This window comes from Taurulus bubalis, assembly GCF_910589615.1.
Source record: "Taurulus bubalis genome assembly, chromosome: 15".
Lineage (NCBI taxonomy): Eukaryota > Metazoa > Chordata > Actinopteri > Perciformes > Cottidae > Taurulus > Taurulus bubalis.
In genome coordinates, this window is record NC_136603.1 from 10,555,967 (window position 1) to 10,579,385 (window position 23,419).

General features: G+C 40.2%; 1 protein-coding gene across 1 annotated transcript; it reads right to left on the bottom strand.

Annotated features, from left to right (window-relative positions):
* Positions 1 to 5,253: 5,253 nt before the first annotated feature.
* bard1 (BRCA1 associated RING domain 1) lies at positions 5,254 to 23,071 on the bottom strand (the record flags this gene model as incomplete). The annotated part of the gene is made up of 11 exons (XM_079231453.1): positions 5,254 to 5,680; positions 7,381 to 7,478; positions 11,376 to 11,468; positions 13,055 to 13,184; positions 13,281 to 13,407; positions 17,473 to 17,645; positions 18,847 to 18,927; positions 19,281 to 20,326; positions 20,897 to 21,045; positions 21,691 to 21,747; positions 22,980 to 23,071. 11 exons carry the CDS (start codon positions 23,069 to 23,071, stop codon positions 5,336 to 5,338), a joined length of 2,391 nt encoding a protein of 796 aa, XP_079087579.1. The 3' UTR covers positions 5,254 to 5,335.
* Between the last annotated feature and the right edge of the window lie 348 nt (positions 23,072 to 23,419).

The window sequence follows — 23,419 nt, forward strand, 5'->3', positions numbered from 1 at the left end:
ACTGAGAAGAAGGCGGGACTCGTCGCCAGGCTGTTTCCACCCTACAGTTTTAATTGTCCTATATATTTTCAGAAGTTGACTTGCTGCTCTCACACAAAAAAAAAACAGTTTCTATGCTCCTTGAACACTTTCCTAACCATTGGCAATGTTGGATTGCTCATGCTGATTTCTGTATGTATGCCATCTGCTTGTTGTCTCTCACAGTCACACGGGTCTTGTAATATTCCAACAGCAGGAAAAACAAACTGTAAGCACACTTAACAGCGCTTTTTTTCTTTTTGGCATACGAGGATCGACACCTGCAAAAGCACTGCAAAGGTGTGCTCGAGTGTCAACACTTCACTCTCAGAGCTTGTTTACAAGATGCACATCCCACATAAATGTTTGTGTCTTCATAAGACTTTTGATCACTATGGCTGGAAACCACCTCTAACACTTAGATGATGCGACCGTTAATTTTATTAACAGCTCTAAAACCCACCAAAATTCAGATTTTATTGCTCAACATTCAGTGGTTTTGAGTCTCGTCTCAGCACAGGAAGTTGGAACTGTCGAATTAGAAAAAGCAGGAAATGTGGTGGCAGGCAACTATAAGAAGAGCAGATGTACATTTCTGCAACACTGCATCAAAACCACAACTTTAGCCAGCCTCTTCCGGTTTAATTGTCGTTATTGTTTTCTCTCAGAGGTCCATATCCTCCAAAATATTCCTGCTAACTAACTGCTTGAACTTGTTATCAAAGCAATTAGCGAGCCAAGAGCAGCCTGCTTTAATTTCCCCTAATCAAGGAGTATTCTGTGATAAATCATCCAGCTGGGTGCTTGGCGCTGCTGCAGCCTGCATACTGGGCACACTCCACAAGAACCAGCAGACAAAGGAGGGAATCTGCGTCTGTCTAAATGCTTTTAAGCAGCATTCACGTGCACATTGTACATGTGTGCATGCATAAGCATGCCATTCATCCACAATCTCATAGCCACAGTATGTTGGTCTGCACCCAGTGACGCACTTAAACCTATAAGGCTTGCTATGTTACAAAGCTCTTACATTATCCCACTGCTATAGATTGTGTTATAGACTTTCAGCTCTTGCCATGTGGTGTGGCTATACGGCCAGTACTACAACATAAAGACAAGCGAATATATTGCCTTGATATTTCCCAAGACCAGAGTGGACCTCAAGTGGTTCAGTCTGAAAGAAAAAGCACCCACCCAGGCCCCAAAACACGATATTTTTTAGATGATAAATACTCGTCTTTAATTCAAAAGGTGAATTCCAGTAGGCTCATGCCATTCATCACTACAATTTTTTCCATTTCCAGAAAATCCGTTCCTGTTAACCTTTTAGACCCTATTCCTGGGAGGTGATGGATGGGCTGCTTAATAGCAGCTCCCAGCTCTCTGTAATGAGACAGAAATGAGCATAGGATAAAGACCAATGAATAAAGAGGTATATTACCTTAAAAGGCACTAAAACTAATTTTTAGAAGAATTTCAGTCTGCGGAGTCTGCTGCATATTCTAAAGCTGCAGCACCTGGTTGATGGAGGACTCACATAATTTAAAAAGCGAGTGTGGGTGTAGTTCAATCCTAGGTGTAACAATAGAGCTCGGGTCATTTTCATCATTAATGTAGAGTGATTTAGTGTCTCTTAATGCGAAAAGACAGTCCTCATCTATCTAACTTGAGGTCTGCAGTCTCATAAAACAAAATTGACACCTACGGTTTATCAATCACAACACTGCAGATATTTTAGGATTAATAAAAAAAAACACCTTTATCCTAATTATTTTTTATGCCAAATAATTATTCAGCCTGTACACGTATCTAAAAATATATTGGAATTACTGCGTAGCAAAGACTGAAGTGAGCATGCTCGGGCTCAGAGGCATTGCTATCACCACTGATGCCTTATTGCTACGGTTCCAGATAAGAGTCACAAAGCAGGCCTTTGGCTTCATACAGTATGAACAGACCAGACAGCCTGAAGTGCTATTTATTTCACACTCCTCTGTGCAATGGTTTAACGTTATGTAGTACCCAAAAATAGTTATTGTTTTACTCTTCCAGCCAGCTGTGCAAGGACACAGACAGTTAAAAAGACACAGCTAAAAATTCAGAATTAAATTCACACACCATTCTAGAAATACACAATTCTTTTTTTAATATAAGTCAGTGTAGAAGACCATTCCTGGTGGAAGTATCCAGGCATCTTGGTCTAAATAACAATGTTACATGGCAACTCATTGTGGAGTTTGATTGCCCGGATTCAGTTTCCTTCCATGCGTCTGAGGTTCATTGCATTTGTTAAAATAATCTGGGGTGCCATGGCTGTTCATCTCCTTAATTTGCCAGCTACAAGATGCTGCCATCAACTAGGTGTGAGTGCAGAGGGTGAAGTGGTTGTCAACATAAAGTCAAACCATTCAGACCAAGATCCGGCTTAATTGGCCCTCCATAAAAGCAGAGTTGTGTTCCATGCTACTAGCGGTAAGCAAAAAGAAAAAAGAAAAAGAGGGCTATGAAATAAAATAAGCAAATCATATATTCAGAGCAGGTACAGTCTTAAAGAACACCATGCAAAGGAGATGCAGGAACACAGCAAGACTGTACCGGTGCATACGTTGCTCTGAGTTGGCCCCGTAAATATTGACTCCTCAACAGTCATGGGGATTATGACACAATTACTAAACCTGATGAAATAGGATCCACATGGATTAGCATACAGTAGATTCCTATGTGTGCCATTTAAAAAGAATGGGCTGCATTTAGAAACACAATATAAAAAAGCATTTTGGAGAAAAGCCTCTATCTGAGCAAACTAGTGGGAATTACATTTCTCCTTGCAAATGCTTGAAGCTGCACAGTTTCAAGGACAGACCGGCAGCACAGTCCGTCTTTGTTCCTTTTCTGCCAAGAAACTTGAGCCTTTATGTCGGTCTGTAGACGTCCGTTCAAATGACCTCCATATGTCCTCAAATCATTCAAACCGCAGGCTTGTACATGAGCATTTTCTAAAAAGGTAAACCATTTGTTCTTTCCATGAGACACCGACTTACTGTAGCTGGAAACTATGCTTTTTTTTGTCCCTTAAGTTTTTTTTTTTTTCAGCAACAACTGTTACATAAAGTGTGCCTGAAAACCAACACAGAATACGAAGAGAGAAACACTGTTATTATACAATCAATTGTATTAGTTTTTGGGGCATCAAAGGTCTGTCATAAGGTACTCACATGATCGTATCATTTCTATAACAAATTTGAAATTTAGGTTTAAAATTAAGATTCTATGATGATTGTATATGACCATATGCTCGCACAGGTTCACTCTACGCTGTACAAGAAAAAAGGTCAAACATTTTTTAAAGTTTAAAAACCATTGGTGTTCCCCATGTTGTTCATATGTAAATATTTTCAAAGGTTTAATGTGTATTCTGAAATCTGAGGTGGAGTAAAGAAAAAAAAAGGCATAAGAAATGAAAAAATGTGTCTTATTGATTGAGACAAATCTATTTTATTAGATAGACTTGAAAATAAGTGTTGTTTGGCAAAATTGAGTGTGGATTTTTTTTATGTTATCTTTTCTACTCTGAATTATGCTGATGCATCCCAACACAAGAACACTTAAGGTGGCAAGACAAAAAAAAACACCATTAAAAACTAATGAAAAGTTGAAAGAATTCCATTGAACCCTTAAGGATGCTGCTGGGCAGATCTCCTTGAATTTAGCCTTCTTTTTTTTTAAACAGTACAACAAACAATAAATGTTATAAAACTTTACAGCTGACCTAGAATAAAGCAAAACTCCAGGTAAGCAGAACATTTCACAACAACAAAAAAAGAAAAAAGTAATACAATATTTTCCTGGGGCTGGTTGAGAGAAAATACGAATATACCAACCCGTAATGGTTTTGTGATGCTCAGTGAGTTCAAGGGCATGACTCACAGGTTCATTCCTCCATTCTATTTCATTACAAGCCAGTATGGGCTTCTATCTCGTCCGCACTACTAATTGCCTTCTCCCGCCTCCCGCCATGGACAAGAAAAGGGAAGCAATTTTATGCAGCACATAGCAATCAATAGCAATTAGGTGCATCCCTGACTAATCCCTTTGAAAATGGCATATTGGGAGATGGCCAGCAGACTGACTCACATAAAAGCACACATAGTTTCAGGCCCGCGGTGGTGTTGGGGAATGTACGTGTACACACACACATATAAACAAAAAGGTGGACACCAAAAGTGGCAGTACTATGAGGAAACAATTAATTGCTTTGTTTTTCCTATTCTATCCACTTTCCTCACAATCGATTTTTTTTTCGGGGACAGCCATTCTTAATTAGGCAATTATCTTTTCCTGGTAAACCGATCCAGATTATGGAACGGAATGCCACTCTAAAAATCACACAACCACATAACTAGTGTGTTATACGCACAGATACAATTGCGTAAACTGTTTCATTCCAGGCATTGTACTGGAGTGTCATGGTGAAGAGGGCACAATTTACCAGTACCACTTTCCAACCTTCACCTACGGCCAAAAGCTTTGGTTAATGACTTAAAGATTCAGATAAGAATAAAGCGCCTGAAATTAGTTTCCTTCAGAGTGTGACCGGGCTCACCTTTTGAAATATATTGAGGACTCTGGATAGAGCTCAGAGATAAGTAGCTGCCCTTTTGCAGTCAAAGGAGTCCATTAAGGTGGTTCGGGGGATCTGGTAAGGATTCCTCCTGAACTCATGTCCAACTGGGCAGAAAACCCAGGACAGACCAAGGACAGCCAGTGCAAGCAATGGTTTATACTGTGCAGTATACGGGGTTCATTCATGACCATACATTCTCTGGAACATCTGTGTATAATAAAGATAATAAAATGTCAGATTCTGACGTTTCTCAACGCAGAGAATAATGTAGCGTACGTGACATAACTGACCTGCCCAAACATTAAAGTATTCTTGTAAAATATTTATAGATGTTTTGTCAATCTTACTTGAGCTACATTTACTCTATTATACGGTTATTTGTAAAACTTTTTTCCACGACATTTCAAATATTTCTGCGTTCATTTATTTTTCCAAAACTTCTCCAGGTCTAGAAATGACCATTTTCAAATGCCAGGTTTTCATGACTGTCCAAAGGGAGGAGACATTATCACACTCTTAGCTCTGAAAAATAAAAAAATCGACAATCAATGTAGATTAGCACTTTATTTTCAGATTTCAAGAGCCACATTATTGTTTTAATGTTCATGTGATTCGTGGAAACTTAATCCTCCTCATATATAAAAAGAAAACATGATGACCATGCTCAAGGACAAGTGATTTTTCAGTGCAAAATCATTTTTGAATATAGTCCGAGACGGGGAGGAGCCTGAAGGCTGTGATGCATTCGATGAGCCAGGTGCAGGGAGCCGACCACACCTTTCCTCTCCTCGTTACGGCCGGCTTGTGAGGGGCCTGGGGGTCGAAGATGATGTACTGGGTGCAGAGGGCCTGGTCAGAGCCGGGCAGTGCGTGGTAGGCAGCGGCACTCAGGGTTTGTGTTACATCGCTGTCGGGCTTGGGCTGCCGGCTCAGGAGTTGACCTCCTCCTTCCCGGAGCAGCTTGGTGAGCTCGTCTTTGGAAGGCATCTTGAAGGAGCCAAGGAGGAAGAAGAAACAGCCATCGAAGAGTGGTGGGAGCTACGAAAGATGAGTGAATAGAGAAAACAAAGTCAAGCATTAGTGAACAATTCTAAATCAAATAAAAAAGACAAAAAAAAGATCAGTCATTGAGAGAACAGCGGCAAATGGATTAAAAGTCACCCCATTTTGTTTGCAAAAAAGTTAAATGCCGAATCATTTCTAGCCAATAAATCTAGGCTCTCATATTACCAAGCATCTGTGTGGATGCTTTGTACTTATTTCTTTGCAGCAGCGCCAGGAGACATTTTTATCAGCACCACTTAGCATAGCTGTGTAAAGCAGCAGTGAATCAGGCCGCTGGAGACCGCTCTATTCACAGCATCAATGAACTCAAACTGTTTTGGGGTGTAAACTGGCTCCCTCAAGAGCTTCTAGTAAGAACATTCTTTGAGTACATTTTGGTTGGATTTCACTTTTGCTTGCACATGTGCGTCTGTCCTTAACTTCTGATGAAGATTGATGATGGAGATTTTATTCTTTACAAGAGGGACGCAACCAGAATAAACCTACAATGGGGTCATCTTAAATCTACTAAAAAACACGTGTTCATAATCATGCCTACACAGGGTCATCATTACAATGAAGCTTGTACTAGCCTGCTTCTTAAGCCTAAATGCTGATATCTTAAAAAGGTATTCGCTCATAACTTGGTGTGTGGAAACAATGCCTATAAGACATTCACTACCCTTTGACTTTTTCCTTGAATCCCAATAGATGGAATTCACTTTTTGACATTAAATAAACAGAAAAATAAGAATGTTGCATTCTAATTAAAACACTACAAATTGATCTAAAGTATCCTAATTACGTTTGTTTTTTAACTAAATAATTGACAGTTGCATTAATTGCCACCCATAATATTTAGTAGAGGCAGCTTGAGCAGCAAGCACAACCTTGAGTGTGTGTAAATAAGTGTGTAGCAGCTTCGCCATCTAGACAATGCAGTGAGTCTCTTCTTTGGAAGACGACAAAAGCTCTGTCAAGTTTCGTTGGGAGGGAGCTGCAATGTTCAAGTCTTGTCACAAATTTTTGTTTGGACCGATGTCATGACTGACTTGGCCAATGCGCGACATTTATGTTGTTGATGTTTTGGACGAATTCCTTTGTAGCTTTGGCTTTGTTTGGAGTTGCTGTCCATTTGAACAATAAATCCTCTCCCAAATCACAGTTCTATTGACTGTGGAAAGTTTTCCTCCAGGATGTTTCTAGTATTTTGCTGCATTCATTTTACTCTCCACCCTCACAAATCTTACAAGGCCTGCTGCAAAGAAGCATTGCCAACAACATCTTCCTGATAAGGCTTTGGAGGTGAAGATGGTGTGTTTCTGCCTTAAATAAACAGCCTAAAACCCTGTCTTACCCCATTGGTACTTCTCTGTATGTCCCTCAGCAGTTGACTGCACAACCAAATATACTGTATATACATAAGTTATTTTTTTTCTACAACTAATGTATGTAATTAATGCATTCTCATCAGATTGAAAACATCTTAAGTATTGCCTTTCACTTGATAAGGGTCAAAGAAACTAAATTACACCGAGAGTTTTGAAACAAAAAGTCAAAGGCAGCACATTTAATGGCACTCGAAAAACATGTGTCACTGTCGAGAAGAGCTAATTTTTCCTCAGAGACAGAGGGTCTAGACTCTAGACAATCTATAATCATCCATTACATGTGTGTTTGTATGTTGTATTTACCAAGCTACATCTGTTGATGCGACTGCGCTGGGGGCCTTCTCCCGCCTCGTGCTCACTTTCGGGCACCCACTCGCCTGCATGCAGACATGCCTCCACCCCTGACATCAAAGAGAGAGAAGAGAATTAAAGCTACAGCTAATTACGTAGACATGGAAGAGTGTGACAAGGCAATTGCAAAGGAAGGATGACAAAGCTCATGTCTGTTTTAGCACAAATTGGAAGATTTCAAGTATTGGCAAAGCCACAGTTGTTAGAGAAAGATGCCCACAGCATGATGGAGCTAATGATGCAACCCTTGTTTTAAGTATCTCAAGCTCAAGCAGAATTCAAGCATCATCTCTCCGCTTCCTGAGTTCTTACAGAGTCAAATTAGAACAATGTGACAGCCAGCATTACGGCAATTTTTTGTTAGAAAATAATCTTTTGTTCTAAATCCTTAAAAAAAGAAAAGCATCTTGAAAAAGGCAAAAAAGTTTTAATAAAAAAATACAGGCAGATAGAGGCAACACATTTTAATGACCTGTCACTGTCACAGATAAAAAAAAAATTAAAAAAAATGCTTCTGAACACGACAGATCACATGGCTGCTATTCCCCAGTAACATTACATTATTAAATACCATGTTTGGGGTATAAAAAAAGAAATACTGCAGTTTGCTGTATATAAAAAATAAAAAAAATAAAAGTGTAAAGGATGAATGTGAAAGAGATCTGAGCATAAGTCTTGGCTTGACTAGCTATGCAGAGACTTTTCACAGCACTCCCGACTCAGAGATGCAAACAGTCCCACAGACCGAATACACATCTGCAAAGTATCTGCATTTCACGCCACCCACACAACGAGGAGATTCACATCAACTTCAGTGTTCCACACACTTGCTTCGAGCTGCAAGATATAGTGGTATGAACAGATTAGTATAAGGTGTGTGTGCGCACCTTGTCGCAATACAGCAACGTGTTATGACACAGCAAATTACACACACACACACACACACACACACACACACACACACACACACACACACACACACACACACACACACACACACACACACACACACACACACACACACACACACACACACACACACACACACAATTACATCTCTTCATCCCCCTTAATTACAGCTTTCATTTACAGGGACCCTGCCAGAGACTTGTGCAGAGAAGAGGGGAGATACTGGGGTTAAACGCTCCGGCCGATGGTGCTTAGTGCTGAAAACAATTAGCATATTTGCTAATTACATTCTTAAAGACTGAATGCAGAACACATCTCAAACCCCTTCCTTCCTTCCTGAGTCAGGGGATGAGTGAACAGACAGATGAAACCACTTCCTTGATAAACCACGAGGCTAACTGGAGCGGTGGTTGTCCTTTCATGATGAGGACAACAGCTGGATACTAGGGTTTGACTGATGTGAGTCCCTGAAGGCCCACGCTGACATTTTACTATCGAGACAGGGTACAATAGCTCCCTCTTAGTCAGTATCCTAAAAAACAGCCACTGTATTCAGATGTGCACAGGTGGGATAGCAGCAAAACGCGGGCCAACAGTAGAGTCCCCAATTCAATCCCTCGTAGCGTTGCCTCCGGCAGGGCTGTGTGTCTAATGGGGCAGGTGACCGGGGGAAGCCTCTCGCTGGCAGCCGAAAAGAAGCAGCTAAAACTTGTGTGTGAAGGGAGGAAGCACATGGGTGCACACATCCTCTCCGGGCCGACAGTGGGAGTAGCAGTGACACCAAAGTGCAGTGAAATTATGAAAATCACAAATTGGGATTTTTTTTTTTTTTTTATAAACGTAACAGTTCAACATGTTGGGATACACACTTTTTTTGCTTCCTTTCAAAAAGTGAGACGAGAATATCAATCTCGCACTTCATATCTGTCCAATAAGTGCTTCACAGCATAGGGCCGGGTGGATAGATACACCTGGTAACTCTAGCATAGTATACAACTCTAGCAAGAAGTACATAGCTATCCCTGAAGCATAGTGTCCTTTTTTACATTTGTGCTGATGTACAGGTTCCACAAATGAGATGGATGTTAATTCGTGAGCTTTTAATGTATTGGTTTGGTCTTCAGTCTTTAAGCTAGGCTCAGCACATCCCGACTCGGACAAAACAATCTTCTGATCTCAAATAAGTATTTCCCAAAATGTTGAAATATTTCTTTTAAATTATGTTTCAAGTTCAGGATATATAATTGCCTCCACACGGCTCTATATATGGCAATAACTGAGTCTGCAGCTAACGGTGCTAACAGCATAAATATTGCGAAACAACGCTAACGGCGCTGACAAAGGCAACGGTACCTTGCAAAGAACAGAATTAGCTAGATCTTTACATCTCAAATCGTTGATTGCTTTTATATTAACAATTCAAACCACTGTTAGATGAAAGCTTAGCAAATACTTTTAGCTGGAATGGAGCCCTGTTAAGCAGAATGAAGTGTATTTTCATGGTAGGTTCCAAAACAAAAAAAAAGCTTATTTTCAGAGGAAACTGTGTTGCAATGAAATGCAAGACCAATAAAGAGGTTAGCACAGTCTTGGTCTAGTTGACAGCGACGACACATGAAAGTAGCCGACAGTGAGAAGTCAGCTGCACACACGCAGAACATGACAGAGTCAGATAAGATGCCAAAGAGATTGTCATGAAAGAGACAAGCTGTGTCAAGTGCTCAGTTAGTGTGGAGAGAAGAGAAGGGGACGGGCTGAATATGGTCTGAACACAGAGTCTTCGACAGTGACAACCATCGTCCTAAACACACGCATTCAAACTCAAAAGGGCTTAGAGAGACAAGCGTGCATGTCGCTTCAATCCACACAAACAAACTCAGAGTGAAGCAATGCTACTGACGGCCACACCAGTCAAGGGCACACCAAGGTGCCAGAAAACTCGTTGACAGAAAGTCTCTTTTTGCTTCCCCCGAAGCCGCCGTTCTCTGAATATGTGCTGGTTGGTTCAAGGATGTCTGACTGGAAATAGTAACTGAAAATAGTAACATGGTTCAAGGATGCCTGACTGGAAAGTATTCCCTCTTGGTAGAAGTCATCTTTTCAACGCTAGTATTAGTGACGTCTTGAGGAGCATTGATGCACACAGAAGAGGGCTCAAACAATTTAACTGAAAATTGCTGCATGCAAATCCATCCAATGTTTTTCAAAAATAAAAATAAAGTATTGCATCTAGTTCTTATTCCAACACACACATATCTTGATGTCACCTGGGTTAGGTTGGTAGCAGAGAGGAAGATTGTATGTATGTTTGGTACAGAGAGATAATTAACACTGGAGCCTGGGTTGGAACTTAACCATAAGACTACAGTAAAGATCTAGGTTAACCTAAATAATAATAATACAAAAATCCTCACGTTTCCAGGAAAGTTTGCATGCCAAAGTCACAAGCTGCATATGATCCAACACAACTCTATCGTAAACTTTTCAGAAACAGACATTGCAGGTAAAAATCTTCTTTGGGATTCAGAGAAGAACATAAACTCCTTAAAACTCTCAAAACTGCTTGTGCAGCACAATACATTTATTCTGCACTGTGGTTCAAGTGTCCAAGAGCAAACTCTTAGATATTGCACTCCGTACTGTATTCTATGCCAAGAGTCACCTTACTGCAGCATACATAACATAACCTAAAGTGCAGATGAAAATGGTCAGAGCCTCCTTGAATGACTTAGTCAACTGAATACAAATGTGACCTTGCAGGTAAGACATAAAGACACCAACGTTGTCATTAAAATAGATAACCATTAGAACGCTGTTGCAAGGCAAATGTGAGCTGGGTAAACTGTTGTCTTCCACAATTTAAAACTGGAAGTCAGACCAGGCATTTAGGCTACATTTAAGATATTTGGAATAAAATCTGCTTCAAGGTCACTGCAGTCAGATGTTACCAAGGTTCAAACAACAGCAACATAGGTTCACATAACATCCACAATTAGCCTCCACGGAGAGAACTACTCCAACTACTAGTCCATACTCACAGCTGAAATGTACAACCCAGCAGCCAGCAAGAAGACCAAGGAGTGTGGATCTGGTGGTGGGGATGTGTCCTTCTGGCACCACAACATGGCTCACTGGAGGAAGACGCAAACAAAGAGCCAAATTGAGAAGGTACAAATGAGTTGTGTTACACATTTCCCAAACAGATGCTGCCTGTTGCTTTATTCCTCGTGAAGCTGAGTGACTCAAGAAGACTCAAGCAGACTGAGTGGCTGACTATCCAGGTACACAGTGCATGTTATTGGTGACAATTCAGATAGCGTTAGTGTTACAAGATAATAAAATTGTGTGGTTGAAAACGCTCGTTATACCTTTATTTCACAATTTGGATACTGTATTTTAGACATTGCCTTGAATTGTGTCCCAGCCCACTTCTGTACCTTGGGAGCAAAAATCCTAAAACGAACATTGTTTGGCTGAGGATGATGGGAATGACGTTCTGAAGATACTTCAGAACGTCATTCTGTTGACTTGATGATAGGTAAAGACTGCAAAGACATTACAATTCATCCTGAGGGGGACACGGATGATCCTTTAATATCATATTAAATGTGTATAAAGTATAAAGTGTATGCCAAAATCAACTGGGGGGCATGATACCAGACATCTGAGTTTTTAACAAAATACTCACTTTTCTGATTCCTGGTTTATTCTTCAAATAAATTCAAAATGTATTTTGCCTGGCTGAATAGGTAGAGTTGATCTCAACCCGTCAAACGGTTTATGGCAACACAACAGAAGGCCATGCAACAGCTCACTTCATAAAATGCTTGAAACGATAATTATAAGTTAATTACTATTTAAATAAATGCTTATTGCCTCTTCATCTAACATGACAACAGTTGACGAGTACGAAATGAGCATAATTATAACTTCAGGACAAAACCTTCTTATATTGCTCATTGACCGTGGATTTGCAGCCTTGAGTTAAGAATTGAAAAAAACATCCTGAAAGCACAAGCTTTAACCCCTCAGGTCAGAGGCGGGGGAATTGTGAGAAACTCTTGTTTTTCAGTTGTGCTTTCACCCTGACAGTACCTCCAAACATTTTATGAGGAATGATTTCAATTATTTTTCTCTCTGTTGTTTTCAGAGCCATTACTATGCAACACTGAAGGAGCTGTTGTCTTACAATAATGTATACAGCTTTGAAAGCACTTGTTAGTTACAGTTGAACCGTCATGAGTGATAATGCTCAAGCATCTACTTGTGGCTTTTACAATACAGCGGGGTCTCTATAAGGCAGTAAAGCCTGTGAAGCTTTGTGTAGGAAAAGGACCCTTCAGATAAAAATCCCAGGTACTGTATATAATCTTCATAACAGACACCATGACTGAGGCAAGACACTACCTCGTGATTACGGACCCTTCGGGTGCTAGAGCCTTCCGTTTACCCATCTCATACATCTTTCAGTTGAACAGGGCATCCAAATGATGGTTGATTAATTATGCGAGTGTTTGGCAGTGAACAAACATACACGCCATGCTAACACTTCACCAGCAGTTAGATGATAACTGCTGTTGATTTGCAGTGTTGCTGAGAGCCCATGTGTTTCAAACAACACCATTAAAAAAGGCGACCAGTATTCTAATTGGCTTTGCCGGGAACATTGAGGACGTTTAAGCCCTGAGAAGGTATTTCTGCACCGCGCAAACACTACCGAAGCCAGAAAAGGTGTCAGCCATCCTCCCTCCCAGAAGCTCTCCCAGTTTGGCCACTTGAACCCGTTTTGGCGGTGACAGCTTGCTGGACAGAAACACCATTTCATCCCTCCTCACACAGTCGCTCACCTAAGGAGGGACAAAATAATACGGTTTAGAAATGTCAAGGATTAAAGTGCACAAATATAAATTGTGTTAGGGGAAAACAATTTCAAGTGGACGTACTATAGAGAGACTGATTGAGGGGCTAAGATGTGCATTAGCATATTGGGTTCCTTCCGAGGCTTCCTGGAAAATCTCCAGCATCTCCAAACCCACTGCGTAATCGGCAGGCCGCTTTCCATACAGATTACTGTGAAAAAGTAAATTCAAAAGATAGTGTCAGTGTCTCACAGGATGCATACACTTGTGTATTTATGCAAACCATCTGGTGACCAAAGGGACAGTCTGAAATGTTAAAAATTAAAAGCAATATGACAGCATACTGTGCCAACTCATTTACTAATTATATTTACTTGGATTTGTTTACCAAAAAACTTCCTCAACGAAAGCTAAAAGCAGGTCAAAATGTGGAGCAAGGTATTGTTGCGTAGTTGCACATGTCTTGTATGTGAATTAGTCATAGCAGGTCTCAGATGATAGTTTTCATATGCCGATGGGACAAAGCTTTCACAGACACTAACGCAGCGTTGATGCAACTATGTGATAAGTCCAAAGAAATGTCTTCTCCAAGATAATCATTCCGTCATATCATCACATCATATCATTTTCATTCACTCGTTGTCTGCCAAGCAAAAATAAATAAAAAGGAGAAGAAAAATCTAGATTTGGCCATCCAGAGCTCTGAGAAAAACAATTTGGCAATGTCACAGCCTGCTTGTTCTGTGAAACTGTGCACTCATGTGTGTCATTCACTTGTTGGAGCATAATTGTTTGATATGAGGGTAAGCTGAAATCTGTGTTTTACTTATTCCCAGGCCATGTCCATATACACACTAGACTCTGCGCATGCACAAGAAAATCTCATGGCTGCAGAACAATACAGAAAGATGCTGACTTTTTATAAACTTCCTCAATTACATACATTAACATGGTGAGAAAGTACTGCCTATAACGTTTTAACTGCGATACACAAAAAAACATAGTTTGTAGTATGTGTAATGGAGGCTTAACGCCATCATAAAAGCAGCATTATGCACAGAGACGCAAAGAGATGAGACTGTGTCCATTCCCTGGTTATAATCGGTATATTGGAAGAAAAAAAAAAAAAAACTTTAAAGTTTGCATCTTCAAGTTTGAAAGAGCTACATGAAACAAGATGAGGTCACCTTGAGGAAATGGGGATAGGAGGAACGAATGAAGAAGACAAAACACAGGAGGAGAGGAGACGGAGAGAAGAACCAAGCCCAGCAGGTCGTCTCTAAAAGATTAGGCGTCAGCAAAGATAACACCTGGGGGACAATTAATAGGTCCACTGGTCCATAAAATATTTCATTTGGATTCATACCCCCAACTCCATACACACACAAATACAAACAAACATCAAATGTCCCTGACACTAATACTTATGTGCGCACATACACACACGCTGGTTCATGCAGCTGCACATGAGAAGAATATTTAAAGAAAAATAAAGCGTGGAAAACAGTCCTGCAGGTAGAGTCACAAACACTCGCCCACAAGCCTCTGCATTAAAAGCACACTTGTGGGAGGAAGGCGGTGGTGGCTTTAGAGGATAACCGCAGTAACCGTGACTGTTATTCTCACCAGGAGGAGATTCACATTTTCATTTAGAAATGAAGACAAATAAAGAATTCAGTTCAACGTAACACAATTGCATTCCCCAAGAACTGTTACTGTACCTGGTCTGTAGGCTTTAAACACATGTATTCAACTATAGACATGGATTTATATGAGGTCAGATCAAAATTCAAGCCAACCTCATGCACACCCAACCGCTCATAGAGCTTTTGAACCATGTACCAGCAATAGTCTTGAAAGGAGATGTCTTTGCAACATTTCCTTGATGCTCCTAAAAACAGCTTTTTCATCTTATTGAAGAAAAACCATGCTAATCAAATTAAAGTAAATATGTAAAGGTAATGTCCGGATTTGGGTAGTTCGGCTGTATATTTTACAGGACACTACAAATACAGTTTTCAGTACTGCATGTAATAAAACAAACTAACATTTGGAGACCGTCATTGCTTGTTATTTGACTCAGAGCAGTGTAATTATACCGGCCCAGTATACTGGATGGCACACAGGTGATTAATATATTAATTCTAATACATTTAAAATAACTCATTGTTAATTAATGTCTGTATGTATGGATTCAGTGCTTTGGGTATTGAATGGTCTTTAGGACTGAGTTTATATGAATCTGTCTGGATTTTCGCATCTCATTGACAAGTTAATTACATTCAGTACTGTATACATAACAATCTAAAAATATACAGTATGATATTAATATGTACCGGTACTTTTTTGTTTTAACGCTTTGGCAACAAAAAAACGGAAACTTTCATGCCAATAGACCACATTTAATTGAATTAAAAATAAACAGTTAGCAGTAAAATACACCACATTTGTAGTGAATGTTTAAAATATACAAAATACCGGGATGGTACTTAAAGTTGGTGAACATAACATATGCTCTCCATTAACACCTTGCAAGGCTCATCTTGGCTGTCCAAATGTGCTGCACTGGTATTTATGTTTCTGCCCTGCAGTGCATGCTGTGCAGCTTCTCAGGGAATCGTTGACTGTATAAAACAAATTAGTATTCTCTTAAGAATTTGCCTGACTTTGTTCAGTAGCTCTAATAACCTGCGCAGCAAGTTAAATACTTGCGCTTGATAGAAAGTGGACTCACATTCACTGATTTAGAGGACAGGTCCCTTATGAATAAATGCAGTCCAATCATTCAAATATAATGAGCATAACATAATATCCACAGAGGAACAATGAAAATCTGCAAAACTTGTATTTCAAATCCCCCGAGCTGTGTGCCAATCATTCCATTAGGGATTGCATTGGCAGATGTCTTGGTTGCCGCTTGTGCGAGTATATGAGCGTGTGCGTGCGTAAAAAGTTGAAAGCAAGGATTGCATTCATCTTGCGGTGTCCTGAAAGACAGTCCTAGTCACTGCCTCTTTCCCCCGCCATGCAACCGAGAAAAAAGGTAAAGAGGAAAAACGTAACACCCGCCAATTGAGACCGATCAAAGTAATGAAGTGAGCACAATGGAATAAAAAGAAAAAAAGAGACTGAATTATTGATATAAAAAGGATGGCAACAATAGTGCTAACTGACCAACATACTGACCCTGATCAACAACTCTACTACTATTGATCACACTTATTAACCAGTGTCCTCTACTTTATTATCTTCAGCATCAACTCCGCCTACACAGGCCAGAAACGCTGATACAGCATCGACTGATTGACCAACAACTAATGAGCGTTGATCGATTTTTCGATGTCTATCCACCTACATACTGCCCTAGAACACGCCCATCTTTGATAATAAAGTGGATGAATGCCTGGTACACTTACTGGCAAACAATATATTGAAGGGGACCGTAAAGAGGAGAAGAACCTTTATGATGTGATGCAATAAAATACAATAGCGGTGCAATAAACACCAATTTATCTAAAATATTCAGTATACGGTTTTTGTTTTGTCCACCTAATATTTACACATATATTACAAATGAAAGTAACCCAAAATAATAACATAATGTCACAAAGTACTTCACCATCACAGACCCAACAACAATTTACACTTCAAATTGTCATAATAGTAGTATTTAATAAAATAATGTTGTATTGGATAAACATTTTTTGGTTTGTCTGTTACTAGTAGTACACATATAATATTCATAACATATTTATAATAAGATTATATTTTTATTCCAAAAACACATAAATAATCTCAAATAGTCACAATTTTAACATTTAGGAGAAACGTGCAGCATTCTTAAAAACATTGTGATTCTATCCAGCAGCAGTGCACAGCTGAGGCTGATGCATTTAAACACTAGTGATCAAAGCGTATGGTGTAGTAATGTTCTATATACAGTATTCATATGGCTGGACTAGAATGCAAAGCACTAGGTTAAAAAGGTCCGGCTTCTGTTTTTGAACAAAAAAATAATAATAAAAAAAAATCTTGTTTTTAGCAAAGACTTTCTGGTCAGGACTCGAAGATTCTCAAAAAGTGGCAAGCATTCTCATGAAATGAGCAAAACATGCCATATACAGTATGTGTTATATATTTGTTTGACATAAACCAACCCTTCATAAACGCCACTCTCTGTCTGCAGCACTGTGTACAAGTAAATGCTTACCGTGTTATGACCTCACCTGTAAAACCAACAAACCCCAGGTATGAAAAAGCACTTGAAGCAACTTACAGTATGTTCTGCGAGGCTCCAAACTGCAGCAGCAGTTTGACAATGGCTGGATGTCCGTTCCTCACAGCATCGTGGAGCGGAGAGTCATTCTCATAGCCAGGTGTATTCAACAGGGCTCCCCTCGAGACCAATACCTCCACAATCACCAGGTGACCCAAGTTACACGCTTCATGCTGGAACAAAGACAAGTGATGTTTAGAAGTCATCCTATTTTGCGGTGATCGGGTTTCTTTCTGTTATCCTCATAATACAGGCCTATTGTTTTTACGCAATCTAGATCATCTATTTTCAATCACTTTAATATCCAAGTTATTTTCCATACTAATACTATAGGTGAGGTAGGCGATTGTATGGGAATATAGACCAAAACCAGATATTACAGCTTAATTGCACTTTAGGGAGGTATAGAATAATGCTCCCAGCACTCTGACAGATACAAGTCTATCAAATAGGAAGATGTCAAGCAAGCTTATTGGTAGCAATTTGAAAGATGAGCTGCAAACTGTCATACCTCAAATCAAAACGTAAGTTTAAGTGGAGCCTCTTGGCAGCAAGTAGCCATGGAGACTGCTGCAATACGATAGCAACAAACACTCACCCACTTGTTCTCAAAGGAATAAATGTCTTGGGCAGCACTGAAGGATAATAAAGTCTGTCATGTGCAGGCAACTTTGAAGTAATTTGTTCAAATAGCATGTCCCTACATATTTTGGGGGAAGCCAGCATGCATAGAAATGGCGGTACTTACAATGAATTACACATTCTGGAAGCCTTAATTTTGGCTTGACCTATTTATACTTTATGAGCTAACCAGAAGTTAGCATAAAGTGTTGGTGGCTATGTTCCCCAAAAGTACAGATCATTTTATTGCCGTTTGCTTGCATTTCAACATAAGCTTAAAAGCAACAAGAAACAGCATCACACAGCAGAAACAAGTGTTGGGGATGGAAAACAATTAATAATAAAGCTATTTAGACAGAACAACTAAGAGCGTGCCTTGTATAATAACAACATAGGGCACAGTGACTGAGCATTGGTCTACTGAAGATAATACAATAAATAGTAAATGGCATGATGCAAATGTTGGCCAGAGAAGAAAAGCTACAGCAGAGAAGAATGTGTGGAAAACATTTTTGTCATCAGAATCTGACAAAATCATAAAGTACACTGTGTAAAAAATGACAATAGCTTATGCTATTGACAAAACACACCCTCAAATTTCTTTCATCAAAAAGGAAAGAATAAGAACCAACCAGTGTAGAAAAACTATGTTTCTATAACAATAGCGGTTTTGTTGATGGAACATTTTGCCACTGAGTTTTTCAACACCACAAATACAGATTTGAGATGAATCACTTGGTGAATTCGTCTTACTAGAGGTGTCCACCCCGCGTTATCCTTCAGGTTAGGGTCAGCCCCTTGGTCTAGCAGTTCCTTGACAGCCTCTACATCTCCCTGCAGGACCCAGGGAGAACAACAAGCCTGAGGTCAGAATTCTAGACCTCTAAATGCAACTCTTCAAAACACAGCAGCTGATCCCAGTGTACCAAAGCTCTGCTGTTTATCAATCGCGCTCCACAGTGGGCCATTGATTACCTTGTCTTGCATCCAGAGGGGGATTACTGCTGTGTTTACAAGGATTACTGCAAGACGGTCTATTCTCGACAGATCGAAGCATGAATGTCTGATCATCTGAACACTTAGTATTTTAGCTTTTAATGCTGTCACTTTACTTCAGAAATGTTTTACAATATGCATTTGTAAAATGCAACAGAAAATAAAGGTGAATTATTCAGAAACCTCTCGACCTTTATAGCAGCTATATGCAGCAGAGTCTCTCCCTTGTGGTTCCTCTTCGTAACCGCAGGGCTCCCCGAGGTGGGTCGTCCAACAGATGCAGGAGTACATGGCGATTTCTTACCAACACAGGCTCGCACAGAGGGGCTGTCTCCTTGCTCTTCTCTTGAGTTTTTGATGCTCTTATCACACCTGGGGCTAGCAGAAGAAAGAGGGTTAAGGACAGCTGGAGACATCTGTGATTTTCTCCGCCTGCCTGGGGAAGCCCTGGGCCTTTTAGGTGTGGTCTCCAATGTGGCAGCCTTCTCCTCAACTCTGGATCTTTTTGATGAATGCTTTGAGGGAGACACATTGTGCCGTTTTTCAGGACTGTCACTTTCAGACAGTGTGTCATGCTGGCCAACACTGTCCAACCTTCTCTGAACAAGCTGGGTTTGGTTATTCAGTACAGTGACGCTGCCTTCTAAGAGACTCTTCCTCATAGTGCTTCTGCCAGGGCTAAGTTCATTAGTACTCCCCTGCGGTACTGTAGACTGAGACTCGTCAGACGTGACAGCAGGGCTTAGGAAGGAAACTCTTTTACTGGACCTCCTTGACCCTTCAGCAGAGTGCTGCTCCTTTACTTTTAAAGCATCTGCCTCCTTGGTAATCCCCCACTGCTGGTTTATAGCCTCCAGTCTGTGCTTCTTCGTCTTTTGCATGGTCTTTTTCCGTGTGGTCCTAGTGGCTCGTTGCACTGACACTTTCCTGATGGCAACATTTTTCTTAGTTGACCCTTTCTTTCCTTTTTTGCATCTTTGAGAACAAGATGAGCTCGAGTCTGGGGAGGACGAGGTGAAATTGAAAACTGACAGGTCCTGGCATTGAGCAGTAAAGGTGTCTTGCTGTGCTGCAGCTGTTCCTCGAGAAGACGTGCTCTCCGGTACAAGGACCTCTGAAGGCTTCTCCAGCATGCAGCGTACCTTGCGGCTGCGTGGGCTGAACCAGATCTTGAAGTTTTTCTTTTGTTTAAAGACAAGGCTCCGAGGTGGTGTTTGATTCTTGGCTGGAAAGGAATCTGCAATGAGGTGTAAAAAAAGTTTCAACAAAAAAAAAAGTTACCCACTTTGTATGTACTATATTTATTTTGCTGTAAAAAAAGGCTCTTTGTATTTTCTGTTGAGATGAAAAGTGACTAACACCAACCCTCAAAATGATGCACTCCCAGCTAATAATACTGACATTTGAAAGAAGTAGAGAAGTGCCCAATCTACTTCTGTAGCTACCAGTAGCTATTTTGGTTAAATCTAGATGTGTTCACAACTACAACTACCCTTTAGTTATTTGTCAAAGCTGAGATCTACTTGCAAAACAAAACACTACCATAGTTAATTGAATTGCATAATTACTGTCATTACCAGGATGCTGGATGGGCGATAAAGATAATAAAGCACAGGAACAAGCCACTAATAACATCATTCAGAGATTAGATTGGCAGAGGAAAATGTTAAATGTTTCAGTCAACAATTGATAGAACAGCGTGTAAGCAGACAAGCGTGGGGAGAAAGCCAATGCATAAGACACATGGATTTGAGAAAATAACTTGTGAATTCTACTGTCACGCTGCGATATAATAGCTACCATCTACCTGGTTGTTCTCTGGGATTGAGCAGGAACTCCAAACCGCAAAAGAGCTGTATGATGCTGCTAAGCTGCCTGTTGATGTGGATGTCCTTCACCCATGCAGGACTCTGACACACCACACAGCCATCTCCTGCCTGGAGGCCAGCACAGGACCTGAGCAATAAACCATACCCTGGATTAGGAGTTACCTTCACAGTTCAGTGAAAAGAAACACAATGAGTTTATTGATTTACCTTTTAAGGTTATTCAGGCATGAAGAGCAGGAATAAATTGAGGCTATGGTTTATGCCCAAGAAGACATTAATTGCCTTCAAGACTTGCAACACTGTAAACCATGCATTGCCAAGAAGCATGCCACTGTCATGGACATTTAGTAAGTAACTTGGAATAAATGCCTGTATAAATAGAGCTGTTAAAGTTGTCATTCACATTGGTGAGCATCATTTCTGGTTGACTGGTCAACAGAATATGAATCTGCTAATCACATGTCATTAAAATATACTACTCATTTCATTTCAATACATAGGGAATCAAATCCAACTGAACTAAGCTACTCTTCTCACTATGGACATTGTAAACTTGCAGTAGCACTTGATGGTGAAAAAGTATGATGGTGATACAAGTGTTCTAGTGAACCAGCATGTACAATCATGGAAGTTGCACACCTAAATAGAACGTAGCCACAGTTAGCATTATTAGTTACACCTGGGATTTCATAAATTAAATAAAATGTCCATCATGAGCCAGGTCATTTGTTAGTGAGCATGTGAGAGTAACATACAGCAGAGGTTACATTACCTGCACAGCATGTGCTCGCACATTCCTAGACACACAGGTTCAGTCATCAAATTTGTGCTGGAACAAAGACAAAACAATTAAAAGTGGTCAGCCCACTGGTGTTCACCCTCCACACCCACAAGTAAAGTATCCATACATAGGAAACTTTCCTAGCACATCAGTGGAGCATCACTTCTCATTCATAAGTCTCATTTACACTTTATTAGTGGGTTGGCTTTTTGGGGGGCTTTGTTTGGGAGTACAATGAGAGTTGTGGAAAAGCCATCTGAGGCAGTTTTTTCTCTCTCCTTTGGGCTATTGAAATAAACATGAGGCTATAATGTTGGCTCTGTGAGGGCTGTACTTTGACCCTGTGATGGCACAAGATTTTATATCATGAATGTCTGTTCCAAATGTCATAATTACGTTTCGTAGTTGTTGAGATATTTCAATAACAACCAAAACGCCAGTAGCCACTTCCCATTGTACATCCATTGCTCTGCTGTAGAACAAAAAAAACCCATCAGGATCATCCAGAGCTGCTGCACTAAGGTCTGATGTGGGAATTGCATCAGATAGTGGAGACAGAAGAGTGCATCGTCTGAATATCAGACCCTATATATGAACTATGTGTACAGAGTCTACATCATGAATAGCACCAGCTCGGTGAAGGACCCCTCCTACACTTCTCACAGACGAGTCACCCTCTTGGCATCAGGCTGGAGGTATGAGCATCCTAGCACCCAGACTGTGCAACAGCCTCTCCCTCTTCTTAATTTGGAGAGTTGACGACAGCGATCGAGACGTAGCGTTCGAGTGGCTTAACCAATCACACGTGCATATCTCACTTAATAAGTATTAAACTGTGATTTCAAAAGGTCCCGACATTTTTTGGGTCTTTTTTTTCTGCAAATCGGCTTAACATATCCACGTACAGTGATAACCATCTAACAGCTAACGATACAGAGAATAATAACGGTTCCTACATTTTACATTTGAGATAACGTTTACATGATTTTTCATGCGAACACTACACCCCAGATGAATTAATGAACTAGCGTTAGTTTGTTATAATCGGTCATGTTCAGCCGGTTAAATCCCGTGTAATTACCTTTATTGCAATCAGGTGTTTGTTTGACAACTGTGAGGTGACGTTAACCGACTTTGCTAACTTGAGGCATTCAAAACGAACCGGGGTTAGTTTGACAACCAGACGTGCAACTTAACGTTAAAGTGGTACTGGTTGTAAAGTGTATTTCACAGTTAACGTAACGCAACAAAGAGTAACGTTGGCGTAAAGGTTTACTAACCATTTGGAGCAAAGTAGCAGTTGTCGAAAGTTCCTCACCGCCTCCTTCGTGTTCTTCCAGTCCTGTATCTGTACGAGGGCATCGTTATCCATGATTAGAAGAAACGTGAGTCTTCTTCTGGGTCTTCTGCTATCTTTGGTTGAGAATCAAGTTTACAAAACAAGCCGAGCTTACTTCCGGGCTACTTGCGTCTCCCGCCAATGATTTACGGAAGCACGTCATCACAACTATGATGACGGTTCCGGCACGCCACCGGAAAATTTGCAATATATTTATATTTCAGAAATTGCCCAATAGATAATGCAAAACAGTTTAATGCATTACCCAAAATGTGTGTCATATTATAAACGGTGTGTGTATATAAAATAGGTTGAATAAAAATTTGTGAAACAAATGTATGTTTTCAGTGTCAGTTTTAATGCCATACTGTGGCCTCTATG